Source organism: Oncorhynchus gorbuscha, linkage group LG04 (genome assembly GCF_021184085.1).
Source record: "Oncorhynchus gorbuscha isolate QuinsamMale2020 ecotype Even-year linkage group LG04, OgorEven_v1.0, whole genome shotgun sequence".
NCBI lineage: Eukaryota > Metazoa > Chordata > Actinopteri > Salmoniformes > Salmonidae > Oncorhynchus > Oncorhynchus gorbuscha.
Window position 1 is genome coordinate 31,545,083 of NC_060176.1, and position 14,581 is coordinate 31,559,663.

General features: G+C 41.4%; 1 protein-coding gene across 1 annotated transcript in view; it reads right to left on the reverse strand.

Annotated features, from left to right (window-relative positions):
• Positions 1 to 1,610: 1,610 nt before the first annotated feature.
• Positions 1,611 to 14,581, reverse strand: part of LOC124032970 (C-Jun-amino-terminal kinase-interacting protein 1-like) — a 139,726-nt gene continuing 126,755 nt past the window's right edge. Inside the window, exons 10-14 of the mRNA XM_046344913.1 lie at positions 10,665 to 10,768; positions 9,331 to 9,447; positions 8,188 to 8,258; positions 7,816 to 7,914; positions 1,611 to 3,115 (exon numbers count right to left, since the gene is read on the reverse strand). Of these exons, the coding sequence (XP_046200869.1) occupies positions 3,043 to 3,115; positions 7,816 to 7,914; positions 8,188 to 8,258; positions 9,331 to 9,447; positions 10,665 to 10,768 (464 nt within the window). The 3' untranslated portion in view covers positions 1,611 to 3,042. The remainder of the gene's footprint in view (positions 3,116 to 7,815; positions 7,915 to 8,187; positions 8,259 to 9,330; positions 9,448 to 10,664; positions 10,769 to 14,581) is intronic.

Sequence of the window (14,581 nt, forward strand, 5' to 3'; positions counted from 1 at the left end):
TGGCGGACGCTGTGAATGCTGCTGGCTCAGAAGGTCGGGCTTTCTGAGAAATAAAAAAAGAAGTGGTCAGACATAAAAGTGGAGGCCTATCCCCTTGCTCCTTGATGAGCAACTTGCCAGTATTATAGGGATATCCCTCCTGAGTGGAGTAGTGACGGAGGGGGACACGGACATGCAAGACGCACCGGATGATCCAGGTACAGTGGGGCAAAAAAGTATTTAGTCAGCCACCAATTGTGCAAGTTCCCCCACTTAAAAAGATGAGAGAGACCTGTAATTTTCATCATAGGTACACTTCAACTATGACAGACAAAATGAGAAGAAGAAAAATCCAGAAAATCACATTGTAGGATTTTTAATGAATTTATTTGCAAATTATGGTGGAAAATAAGTATTTGGTCACCTACAAACCATCAAGATTTCCGGCTCTCACAGACCTGTAACTTCTTCATTAAGAGGCTCCTCTGTCCTCCACTCGTTACCTGTATTAATGGCACCTATTTGAACTTGTTATCAGTATAAACGACACCTGTCCACAACCTCAAACAGTCACACTCCAAACTCCACTATGGCCAAGACCAAAGAGCTGTCAAAGGATGCCAGAAACAAAATTGTAGACCTGCACCAGGCTGGGAAGACTGAATCTGCAATTGGTAAGAGGCTTGGTTTGAAGAAATCAACTGTGGGAGCAATTATTAGTAAATGGAAGACATACAAGACCACTGATAATCTCCCTCGATCTGGGGCTCCACGCAAGATCTCACCCCGTGGGGTCAAAATGATCACAAGAATGGTGAGCAAAAATCCCAGAACCACATGGGGGGACCTAGTGAATGATATGCAGAGAGCTGGGACCAAAGTAACAAAGCCTACCATCAGTAACACACTACGCCGCCAGGAACTCAAATCCTGCAGTGCCAGACGTGTCCCCCTGCTTTAATAAGACAGTACATGTCCAGGCACGTCTGAAGTTTGCTAGAGAGCATTTGGATGATCCAGAAGAAGATTGGGAGAATGTCATATGGTCAGATGAAACCAAAATATAACTTTTTGGTACAACTCAACTCGTCGTGTTTGGAGGACAAAGAATGCTGAGTTGCATCCAAAGAACACCATACCTACTGTGAAGCATGGGGATGGAAACATCATGCTTTGGGGCTGTTCTTCTGCAAAGGGACCAGGACGACTGATCCATGTAAAGGAAAGAATGAATGGGGCCATGTATCATGAGATTTTGAGTGAAAACCTCCTTCCATCAGCAAGGGCAATGAAGATGAAACATGGCTGGGTCTTTCAGCATGAAAATGATCCCAAACACACCACCCGGGCAACGAAGGAGTGGCTTCATAAGAAGTGTTTCAAGGTCCTGGAGTGGCGTAGCCAGTTTCCAGATCTCAATAGAAAAGATAGAAAATCTTTGGAGGGAGTTGAAAGTCCGTGTTGCCCAGCAACAGCCCCAAAACATCACTGCTCTAGAGGAGATCTGCAGGGAACAATGGGCCAAAATACCAGCAACACTGTGTGAAAACCTTGTGAAGACTTACAGAAAACGTTTGACCTCTGTCATTGCCAACAAAGGGTATATAACAAAGTATTGAGATAAACCTTTGTTATTGACCAAATACTTTATTTATTTACACAAACAATTGTGACATTTGATTGTTTTTAGTCGCCGTTTGTCCCTGTGGGGTCGGTGGAGCTACAGCTGAGCAGGAGCTGAGTGCGCCCAGCCTCAGCGTCTCCACTGTACCTCATGCATCACAACCCTCCAGTGGCCATTTCCTCACAGATGCAGTCCTGCAAATGCGAAGAGACACCATCAACACTATTAACGATGTTGTCAAGGAGTTGATGTGGGACAGGCACGGCTTGGTTTCTGCAGGTGCTTCTCTGTAAAGCTGGGCCTACTACAGCACAGAGTTCCAAGAGAACAGCTCTCGGTAATCGGAACCGGCTAATAAGCCCCTCTTCATCATTTTCGAGTAAATCTGTCTGGTCTCTGAAAATTCACTCTCTCCGAATTCTTCCATTCGCCAAATCTTCCAACAGTGCCAAAGCAGCCAATGTGAGTCATTAAGCATTGTAATTGCATGCCTTTTTATACCCACCCATTTGATTGTCAAAGCCACCCAATGGTGTAACACCTTCAGGTGTGGTAATTACCCTGATTGTAACTGACAATGACAGGGCCATTATCACATTGACAGTTCTGTGTAACGAACATATGAAACTGTGCACTGGTATCTACCAGACTGAGGCATTGAAAACGGCATCAGTTTAAACGTAATTTGTCCTACTGTTCACCTTATTATTTATGAGAATACATTTCATAACATGCAAGTATTGTTTAATAATTACAGATCCAATTAAATATGATTCCCGATTAAACTGTACAACATATTTGAGGGGTTATTTTGCAAAAACAGATATCTCTATTTGTATTTATTATCCTAAATCATGTTTTTTTTTCCAGATTTAAATTTATTTTACACAATGGTATCAATTTTAAAGCATTTCTCGAGTTTCATCCTTCTGCCATCGGAGTCACATTTTCTCATTTCTCCAGTTTATGTGCATACGTATGTGTCAAAGTGTCCATGGAGAACTGCACATTCTCCCATCAAGTTTGTTTTTTAGAAATCCCAAAGTTTGGTTAGAAAGTGATGTACGCCTTATTTTGTGTCTACGCAACGTTATTTTGTGTCTACGCAACGTTTATAAATGAGGCCCATGGTCACTATGATCTGAGCATTGTGCTTGAGTGGCACATTAATTTCCTCATCAGTGACTCCATTTTACATATTTTGGGACCCCCTCTTCAATATCTCCACTATGTTTCGATCAATTACATCTTCAATCTTCATACTGTTTAAAATCTTTGGACAAACATTAGACACCAGTACCTCTCCTTCTTTCTCTCTCTCCTTCATCTTTTTGTCAAATGTATTAGTTAACATTTGTTAGAATTGTTTTCTCTGTCATGCAACATTATGTTATGATACACTGTAATGTACAGGGTTGTGGTGGAAGGCGGGGTTGGTACTATTCCAGGTAAATATCCTCTGTCGGACAGGAGCAATCTACAAATTCCTTATAGTACAACTGGAAGGCTTTCCTGTAGAAGAGACAAGAGGGGAGAAAAGATCCGGGGGGGTAGTTAATAAAAAAATAAAAAATAAAGGTTTTATTCAATCACTTAGTTCCTTACCTGACAGGTATGACAACTCTCTACAGAAACATACAGTTTATTAGGTTCACCCATCTAGTACCGGGTCGGAGCCCCTTTACCTCCAGAACAGCCTTAATTCTTTGAGGCATGGAAACATTGCTCAATTGGTATCAATGGACCTAGCGTGTGCCACAAAAACATTCCACACACCATTGTACCACTGCTACCAGCCTGTACCGTTGACACCAGGCAGGATGGGGCCATGGACTCATGCTGCTTATGCCAAATCCTGACTGCTATCAGCATGATGTTTTTCCATTCCTCAATTGTCCAGTGTTGGTGATTGCGTGTGCTCTTGTTTTTAGCTGTTAGGAGTGGAACCCGATAGGGTATGGTTGTATGCTGCAATAACTCATTCGTGACAAAGACTGACAACTTGTGCGCACCGAGATGCCTTTCTGCACACCACTGTTGTACTGAACCATTATATGCCTGTGGCCCTCCTGTTAGCTTGCACGATTCTTGCCATTCTCCTTCAACCTCTCTCATCAATGAGCAGTTGTCGCCCACAGCACTGCCGCTCACTGGGTGTTTTATCTTTGGCACACCATTCTCAGTAAAGCATAGATATACACTGTTGTGCGTGAAAAGCCCAGGAGGCCCGCAGTTTTTGAGATACTGGAACCGGTGCGCCTGGCACCAACGATCATACCACGCTCAAAGTAGCTTAGGTCACTCGTTTTTCCCATTCTAACATTCAATTAAACAGTAACTGAATGACTCAATGCCTGTCGGCCTGCTTTATAAAGTAAGCCATGTGACTCACTGTCTAGGTGCGAACCATTTTTGTGAACGGGGTGGTGTACCTAATAAACTGGCCTCTGAGTGTACTGGGCCAATTGCAACCAACAGGCAGAATTTAGCGCTGGATTTCTTAAAACACTACTAAGAGGAGATTACATGAATCTGCGTGTTAAAACACTTACTTGCAACCAAAAACACTATAATAAACTATCAGATCAGTTGACATGATGTTGTTACTGTTTCAGTTAGATACCAGACAGTTGCGTTTAGGTTCTCTACTCTTGGCCCAATGAAATATCAGGAACATTGAAAATTGGAAGGCTGGTAATTAATAACAAACCCTTATTGTTAGAATATAGACCCAATTAATTTTAAGAAACTTGAGTACAGTAAACTCGAGCAGCGTATAGGTCAGGAGAGTACAGTAGAGTATAGTTCAGTACAGTAGAATACAGTACTGTACTGAAGTGAACTATACTGTACTGAACTCTACTTTCCTGTACTGTACTGAACTATACTTGAGCTTACTGTACAGTAGAGTACGGTAGTGTATAGTTCAGTACATTAGAGTACAGTGCAATATAGTTCAGTGCATTAGAGTACAGTAGAGTACTGCACTGAACTCTACTATCCTGAACTCTTCTCTACTTTCCTGTACTGTACTATACTCTACTCGTGTTTGCTGTACAGTAAAGTACAGTATGCTATAGTACAGTAGAGTACAGACTGTACTGAACTCCACTCTACTGTACTGAACTCTGCCTTTAAATCAAATTGTATTTTTCACATGCGCTGAATACAGCAGGTGCAGACTTTACTGTGAAATGCTTACTTATGAGCCATTTCCCAACAAAGCATAGTTAAAAAGTAAGAACATTTGCAAAAAAATAAAATAAATAGTAACAATAAATAACAATAACGAGGCTTTATACAAGGCATACCAGTACCAAGTCAATGTTCAGGAGTATGAGGTAGTTGAGGTAATATGGACATGTATGTAGAGGTAAAAGTGACTAGGCAATCAGGAAACATAATGAACAGAGTAGCAGCAGTGTATGTGAAGACTGTGAAAGTGTAAGTATGTTAGGGTAGAGTCCAGTGAGTGTGCATAGAGTCCGTGCAAGAGAGGGTCAATGCAAATAGTCTGGGTAGCCATTTGATTAACTGTTCAGCAGTCTTATGGCTTGGGGGTGGAAGCTCTTCAGGACCCTTTTGGGCCCAAACATGGCTCCCCGGTACCGCTTGCCATGTGGTAGCAGAGTGAACAGTCTATGGCTTGGGTGGCTGGGGTTTTTGACAATTTTATGGCAGGATAGGAGGGAACTCGGCCCCAGTGACGTACACCAACACCATAGTACACTCCAAGATCATCACTAAGCTCACTAACACCTTTGCCACGCTGATCCTCAACACAGGGGCCCCACAGGGGTGCGTCCTCCGCAGCCTCCATCCACATCAACGAGCCACAGTGGAGAGGTTCAAAAGCTTCAAGTTCCTCAGTGTGCACATCACTGAGGACCTGAAATGGTCCAACCACACCGACAGTATATATAAGTTATTTCAGTTTTTATTTTTAATACATTTGCTAAAATGTCCCAAAACCTGTTTTTGCTTTGCCATTATGGGGTATTGTGTGTAGATGGTGGGGTACTGGGCAGAGGCCAGCTAGTGGTGAGTATTTAACAGTCTGATGGCCTGACGTTTTTTTCAGTCTCTCGGTCCCAGGTTTGATGCACCTGTACTGTCTCCCCCTTTAGATGGTAGCGTGTTGAACAGGCCATGGCTGGGGTGGCTGAGGTCCTTGATGGTCTACTTGACCTACTGTGACACCGGCTACTGTAGATGTCATGGAGGGCAGGTATTGTGCCCCCGGTGATGCGTTGGGCTGACTGCCCTTTGGAGAGTTCTGTGGCTGTGGATGGTGCAGTTAACTTACCAGACGGTGATATAGCCAGCAGAATGCTCTTAATGGTGCGTCTGTAGAAGTTTGTGAGGATCTTAGTGGCCAAGCCGAATTTCTTCAGCCTCCCTTTGCTATGAGACTTGTTTCTACACCTTGATTTGAGTCAACCTGTGGTAAATTCAATTGAATGGACATGATTTGGAAAGGCACACATGTATAAGGTATAGACAGTTGACAGTGCATGTCAGAGCAACAACCAAGCCAGGAGGTCGAGGGAAATGTCCATAGAACTCTGAGACAGGAGTGTGTTTAGGCACATATCTGGGAAAGTGTACCAAAAAATATATGCAGCATTGAAGATTGCCAAGAACACAGTGGCCTCCATCAATCTTAAATGGAAGAAGTTTGGAACCACCAGGACTCTTCCTAGACTGTCCGACCTGGCCAAAATGAGCAATCGTGGGAGAAGGGCTTTGTCAGGGAGGTGAACAAGAACCTGTTGGTCACTTTGACAGAGCTCCAGAGTTCTTCTGTGGAGATGAGAGAACCTTCCAGAAGGACAACCATCTCTGCAGCACTCCACCAATCAGACCTTTATGGCAGAGTAGCCAGATGGAAGCCACTCCTCGGTAAAAGGCACAACAGCCCGCTTGGAGTTTGCCAAAAGGCACCTAAACGTCTCTCCGACCATGAGAAACAAGATTCTCTGGTCTGATGAAATCAAGATTGAACTCTTTGGCCTGAATGCCAAGCGTCACATCTGGAGGAAACCTGGCACCAACTCCACAGTTAAGCTTGGTGGTGGCTGTGGGGATGTTTTTTCAGCTGCAAGGACTGGTAGACTAGTCAGGTTTGAGGGATAGAGGAATGGAGAAAAGTACAGGATCTCAGACTGGGGCGAAGGTTCACCTTCCAACAGCACAACAACCCTAAGCACACAGCCAAGACAACGCAGGAGTGGTTTCGGGACAAGTATCAGAATGCCCAGACTTGAACCCGATCAAACATATCTGGAGAGACCTGAAAATAGCTATGCAGCAACACTCCCCATCCAACCTGACACAGCTTGAGGGGATCTGCAGAGAAGAATGGGAGAAACTCCCCAAATATAGGTGTGTCAAGCTTGTAAGCGTCATACAAAGTACTGAGTAAAGTGTCTGAATACTTATGTAAATTTGATACTTCATTTTTTAAATATAATTTTTCGTTGTTGTTTTTTTACCTGCTTTTCTTTGTCATTATGGGGTATTGTGTGTAGATTGATAAGGATATATTTTTTTCAATACATTTTACAATAAGGCTGTAGCGTAACACAAATATGGAACAAGTCTATGTATTGTACATGTATAATTATATTTTGGACTCCGACATTGCTCACTATAATATTTCTATATTACTTACGTCTTCTGTTTCAGTTTTATTGGTATTGTTTTGTATCTTTAGGTATTACTATTCTGTCAGAGCTAGGAACATAAGCATTTTGCCACACCCGTGATAACATCTTCAAAATAAGTGTAGGTGACCAATACAATTTGTTTTAAAGTCTTCAACTTCAAAGCTAGCTTACTGGATATACTCATTACTGCACTTGTTTGTTGTGAATTTGTTTGTTGTTGTTGTGAATGACAAAGACAAACCCAAGAAAGATCCATATCAACGGGGCCAAATCCCAAAGTGCTATCGCCCTTTATACACCGACATCAGCTTTAGGGAGCGATAATATAATGGCCAATTGTGGTTGCAAATGAGATCAGTTGTTCTGGTGAATTTAGCGCATATTGGTGGTTTAACGAGAGATCGCCTCATGTTGAGACAGTGCTCAATGTTGGTTGTAATTGGCCCACTATGGCTAAGAACAGCTTGAATCCTCTAACAATATTAAAGCGAAGGACAAAGAGCAAAAGAGTGACATTATATTTATAAAGTTCTCAACCCTCACCCAACAGACTCTGCCAGGGGTTTAGTAGAATCTTCAGACACAAACACATGACAGGCAAATCTCTGGTCAGCTGGGTGTTTTGTGATGAAGCCAAAGTACCTAAGGGGAAACCATACAAACCACACATAGGTAAAAAAAATAAAAAAATAAAAATACAGGGGTAAGAGAAGTGAACCCCAAGGGGGAACCAGGTTCCGGGAGTAAAATCATTTTGAAATTTATAAATGCAGATTTTACAATGGAAGGTTCCCAAAGTGATTCTCTTTCTCCATTTCCTCCACTGCCTGCATAACGACTCTCCCAAAAAAGCACATTTTTATTTGAATACGGTGAGCATGACTGACAAAATTTCATCCTGGTGCAGGTACTTACTTGCTGTTCTTAGGGTGATATCCACAGAAGGAAACATTCTTCAACTGGAAGAAGTGGCTGCACTGGTTACTCTGTGATGACAGACAGACAGACAGACAGACAGACAGACAGACAGACAGACAGACAGACAGACAGACAGACAGACAGACAGACAGACAGACAGACAGACAGACAGACAGACAGACAGACAGACAGACAGACAGACAGACAGACAGACAGACAGACAGACAGACAGACAGACAGACAGACAGACAGACAGACAGACAGACAGACAGACAGACAGACAGACAGACAGACATTGTATTATAAACTAGTATCGGATTTGCGTCCTTAAATTTTGGACTGACTTTCTTCATTTTGGGCTCAAAATATGCGTATTGTCTGGGACCATTCCACTGCATTTTATTTTTAAGGGGGGTCAGTAACATTGGGCAACTGTGATGTCACAATGAAATGCACACTACATACAGTATGAATGCATCATAATTATTTGGTACAAACCTCATTGACCAAATTCTATGGCTCTGAAAAACAGGTGTTGGGGGTAAAAAAAAAAAGTATCTACTCTCCATGTCAACAACTGCGTTTTGTCATGGAATTTGCTATCTGCTTACACCACATCATCTGTAGGAGCTGTAGCTAGTGAACTTTATGATTGGCCAATTAGATATTAAAACAAATCATAGCCTTAATGTCAACAAAGAACCCACTGATGGTTACATAGCTTGACTTCAGTTTAGGTGGGCACCGCTATTGCCAGATTTAAATTCTCACTCTCCTCTATACAATACAAATGGATTATTATGTGTAGACTGCAATACACTTTAGTGCCCACACTGGAGTGTTATCAACCTTCTTTACTGGGAATATTCCCCTAGTGTCTTGCTGGTCAGAGGTTTGATTAAAAAGCCTCCATGTATTGAGTCTTGTCGTCGTACTTTGGTCCAAACTCAACTGCTGTCTTTCTAAAATGCGCTGAAGGTGTGCCTGAAGAAGTGTGTGTGATGCAAATACATGTGTAGAGTGTGTACGTGTGTGTGCATAAATCTGAGTGTCTGTCTGTGTACCTGTCCTGTTTGTGTGGTGTGTGTGTGCGTGTATGTGTATGTGTACAATGTGTGTATTTTAATGTGAAAGTCTTACTTTGTCAGAGGCATAGTAGTCATCCTGGACTAGGAGCTTCACGCCTTTCACGTTGATCTCAAGGGTACAAGATGAAGGTGGGTTATACTGCACTGTCATCCTCCTATTGGTGGCAATCTGGTGGCAATCAAAACAGCATCATCATCCCTTGAAAAAAGCAGCAGCTAAAATGTCAAGCATGGTTTAGATATTGAATGTATATGTAAAAAACACTTCTGTGCCCTTATTCTATAATTGGAATTTAAAACGTGAACAGGGAAAGAAGACAGGAAAGAGGTGGGTTATTAGTCTTAAAATTCTTGTGGCATCTCAGCTAGGAGCAACAACGTCTCAGCCGCGAAGTGGTAGGCCACACAAGCTCACAGAGCAGGACTGCTGAGTGTAAAATTCGTCTGTCCTCTGGAAGCAACACCAGCACAAGAGCTTCATGAAATGGGTTTCCATGGGCGAGCAGCCGCACACAAGCCTAAGATCACCATGCGCAATGCCAAGCATCAGCTGGAGTGGAATGAAGCTCGCTACCATTGGACTCTGGAGCAGTGGAAATGTGTTCTCTGGAGTGATGAATGACGCTTCACCATCTGGCAGTCCAACAGGCTAATCTAGGGTTGGTGGATGCCAGGAGAACGCTACCTGCCCCGATGCATAGTGCCAACTGTAAAGGTTTATGGAGGAGAAATAATGATCTCTGGCTGTTTTTCATGGTTCAGGCTAGGCCCCATAGTTCCAGTGAAGGGAAATCTTAATGGTACAGCAAACATTGACATTCTAGACGATTCTGTGCTTCCAACTTTGTGGCAACATTTTGGAGAATGTCCTTCCCTTGCCTGTTTCGGCATGACAATGCCCCCGTGCCCAAAGCAAGGTCCATACAGAAATGGTTTGTCGAGAAAAGGTTGTTGTTTTAATGATTTCCTGTCCTAACCTTTCTAATTTGTAATCTCAGATTTGTCTCCTGTCAATGCTTGTTTGTGTAATACAGGGTTGGGGTCAATTCTGAATTGAGATGCTCTTTAATTCCAATTCTATTCTTAAATTTTAATTTTGGTTTATTTGCCCACACCCTACAGGATATAGACTTTGAATTAGATTCTGAATTGCAACCCCAATCCTGGTGTAATAACACACTATTTTCAATAATATTTTTCTCCCCAATTATTTCCCATCTTCCTACTCACTCCATTTGTCTCTTCATCCATCTGTCTCTTCCTCCCCCCTCTCTCTCAGTTAAAGTTTATGGTGTTCTTTGGTAATGTGCCAGATGACATATCTCTCATACTCTTTCTACCCTCTCACTCTTTCTTTCACAAGAAAATGCACAGCACCGCCCATACCTTCTGCATAGCTGCACACAGAACATCGTTGCCTTTGTGGTAGGGTACTTGGACCGAGCCCAGGAATTTCATGTGGTACCTGTCTACCCAGTCACTGCTATTCACTGTGTGGGGGAGGGGGAAGGAGAGAGAGAGAGAAATATTAAATATGGATGTTACAGTACATTTAAAGGCGCAATATGTGGAAATATCTCTGCCATTTCCTGGTTTCTAATGACAAATGCAATATATCACGTAGAGAATAATTGTACCATCAATAACTGTCATGGACCGCATAAAGATGTATCCTAACCTGTTTTTGTATATTGCCGCTTAGTAACTAGCAACCACTTAACTATCCTCGAGGTAAGCAACATTCCATCCTTCACCATCCTGTAACTAATCATTTGACATCTGTAAGTATACATATTCCTTGTTAATGTGTGTTTATGTACTTATTATTTCACCATAATGTTAAAAAGATCGCTTGCTAAAACAGGTTCAGTTGATCCCATTGAAATGTATGGTGTTAAACTTGGACGTTAGCTAGCCTCATTGCTATTAATGTTTCTCTCTTTAATTGTCATGCTAAACAGCATGGATGTGTGTGTATGCAAATGTGTATTTGTGTTAGTATGCTCACCTGTGTCCTACCAGTTTGGTCTATTTTGGTTCATCCTGGATGTTCACCTCTCTGTAAATTGCCCCATCTACAAAGGACTATTGTAGCCTATACCTACCTTGTGAGACCTGTAAATCATTGTTCTCTCCTGCTGTTGTCCCAACATGTTATGTGTTACTGTTTAGCTTTGATACATCCAATTCTACATGTATCTATATATATATATATATATATATATATATATATATATATATATATATATATATATATATATATATATGTGATAATATCATACTTACCTTTTGGCATGCTGTGCTTAGAGTTTTTGTGCGTAGTTTTAGACACCATTGCACATTGCACCAAATGGTAGGTTGGACCTCCCTTTATATGCGCAGAAAGATACAGTTGTATATGTTCATCCACAAAGCCCTTTTGGGTAAACTCCTTCTTTACCTCTGTAGTCTGGTCTCCTTCATCACCAGCAGTTGCCATACCTGGTCTGCTAGGTGGTTTTTACTTAACCTCCTCTGCGCACGGAACCCGGTAGCAGGACGAAATTCAACAACATACGGTGATCGCTACATAAATAGTCACATTAAACATTCATGAAAATACAAGTGTCTCACATGTTTCGAAAGCCTAGAATCTTGCTAATCCAAATGCGTTGTCAGATTTAAAAAATGATTTACTGCGAAAGAATACGATGTGATTATCTGAGGATAGAGCCCCATAAAAAAGAAATATTTCAACCAGCACAGGCGTAACAAAATCACAAACTGCAATCCCAATGCTCATTGTTACACAATGAAATGTCTATTGTTTGATCAAATACATTTTTATAGCCTAACACGAAACATTTTGTGAACCGCTTGTGTCTTGAATTCCGTCTCATTCCATTTTCGATGACACACTCAAGGTAAATACACACACAGAACGTGAATTTTTCATTCATGTTTGGATTCATTGCAATCAACTGGTTTGTTTGTAACACAATCAAACCATAATGGGTCATTTCGCAGGACCTATTGACTGAAAGAAACCGATTTGAAGACAACAAGTAATGACATCATTGTGCACCTATGATTTGCCCGCTGTTTCGTTGATTGACTGTATTTTAACCCAATGACCACTGATCGTCTTGAAATCTAGCTGGGTAGATTGCTAATGAGCTGAGGTAAACGGCAATATGTAATGTGTTGGAAGACCAACCCGTGTAGTAAGCTCTGGCGTAAAGAGGGTCATTTGCCATTGAAGTTTCATACCGGAAGGAGCAACGCATGTTGCGCAGAGCGTTGTTTTGGTAAAGCGCATATTCAGCTGTTTATATATCAATCAGTATGGCGACTAAGTCAGGGAAAGCTAAATCTAAGTCTAGATATACAGATGTACACACAATTTTAGAAGAAATTGATTGAGGACGATTCATTTAGCGATTCCCAAATAGAGGAATATTTTTTTTAATGGAGAGGACATCGTTTTGGACTGGTAAGTTCTTCTCATGCTAAAGCTGTTGTTTGAAATTAATAATATATATTTTTTTTTGTGTGAAATGAAATAGCCTATTTGAGGCTGTTGTGGGGAGGGCATGCCCACAACAATGGCCAAAGTGAAATGGAGACAGTAGATCTAGCTGGTCTGTCATAATATAATAGAGACAGTAGATCTAGCTGAAATGTCAGAATATAAATGAGACAGTAGATCTAGCAGGTCTATAATAATATATTCAACCTTATGTTCCCAGTACTCTATATACTGTATATCTGTTTATTATACCTGTTGATACAGGGCTCATATGTGAAACTATTCTAACTGAACATTTTCTTTCACAGTGACACTGACTCTGAATGGGAGCCACCAGTGCCAAGGTGTCCATCCCCCACTGAAGCTGGTTCATCCAGCTCCTGCCACAAGTGGTGTTCATCTGCCCAGGCATCAGGAGCATAATATTGTATGTAGAGGACTGAGGGTCTTCCAAATATTGAAAGTGTTATTTTGTAAATGTATATATTTTTTTCTTCATGTTTTTTCTCCATTTTATGGGGGGGGTGTTAGAATACCATTTTGGTATTTTGTATATAGTTATTCCATTCAAAATGTATAACTTCACCAATTTGGCCACTTGGGTACATTTGGGCCTCTTGTGTGGTACACCTGGGTCACTTCATGATAAATGTCATGTCGCACACTTATTTTCGAAGTTATCATTCTGAAACTTTGCACAAGTACTGTTGCCCTCATGGTTTTCATCGAAATTGTCCCCATCATCCTATCTGAATGTTTGTTTTATCTTGTTCATTTTAAAGATGATAATACAAAAAACATGTTTTTTTTTCATTGTATTATCTAAACCAGATCTATTGTGTTATATTCTTCTACATTCAATTCACATTTACACAAACTTCAGAGTGTTTTCTTTCAAATGGTACCAAGAATATGCATATCCTTAGTTCTGTGCCTGAGCTACAGGCAGTTAGATTTGGGTATGTCTTCAGGCGGAAATTGAAAAAAGTAGGGGGGTAGCTCTAAGAGGTTTTAAAGTCCCCAGGATATTCACAGTGTTAGGCAAAACTGCTATATCTTCTTGTGCATCAGATGCATGGAATACTCTACAACCCATGCTTCATCTAGATATGTTAGTGCCACTGAATGAATTTAAAATATTGATGGGAGACTGTTACAGAGGAGTGTAAATGCTTTTGTAATGGCTGGATCATGTTGATGTGTTGTATTGTTGTATGTTGTAATTATGTCATGTATTGATTGTTGCTGCCTTCTTGGCCAGGTTTCCCTTGAAAAAGAGACTCTGGTTCTCGATGGGCTTTTCCTACATAAGAGACGCCGATGCCATTTGCTGTATGATTGATGAGGATCTCCATATTGCAAATGTACGGTCCCTTACTAGACGTCCGCAAATGTTTGTAAAATAGGCCGATGGCCTCAGGCCGTGCCCCAGGGACAGATCTTCCGGGAAGTGATGAAATGAACATTTTATAAAATGTAAAATTTTTGGTAATGTCCCCGCTGTTCTGGAAAATGAGTAATTGGCTGCTTATTGCAAATGCACAAAACATCACCAAAGTGACATGGCCATTTCTCCTAAATGGAAAAGACTTTGAAGACGAAACTCGGTGAGCACAGGTTTGGCCAAATGGGCTTTTAGCCCAGAAACAAGATGGCGTCGAGGCCTCAACGATTTCTGAGTTAAGGCCGATTTTCTGGGATTAAAGGTAATAAACGGTCATAGAGCGCTAATTTGACCGCTTCACGTCAAAGTACATGAGCCTACGGTGTCAGGAAAAAAAGAACCAGACAATTA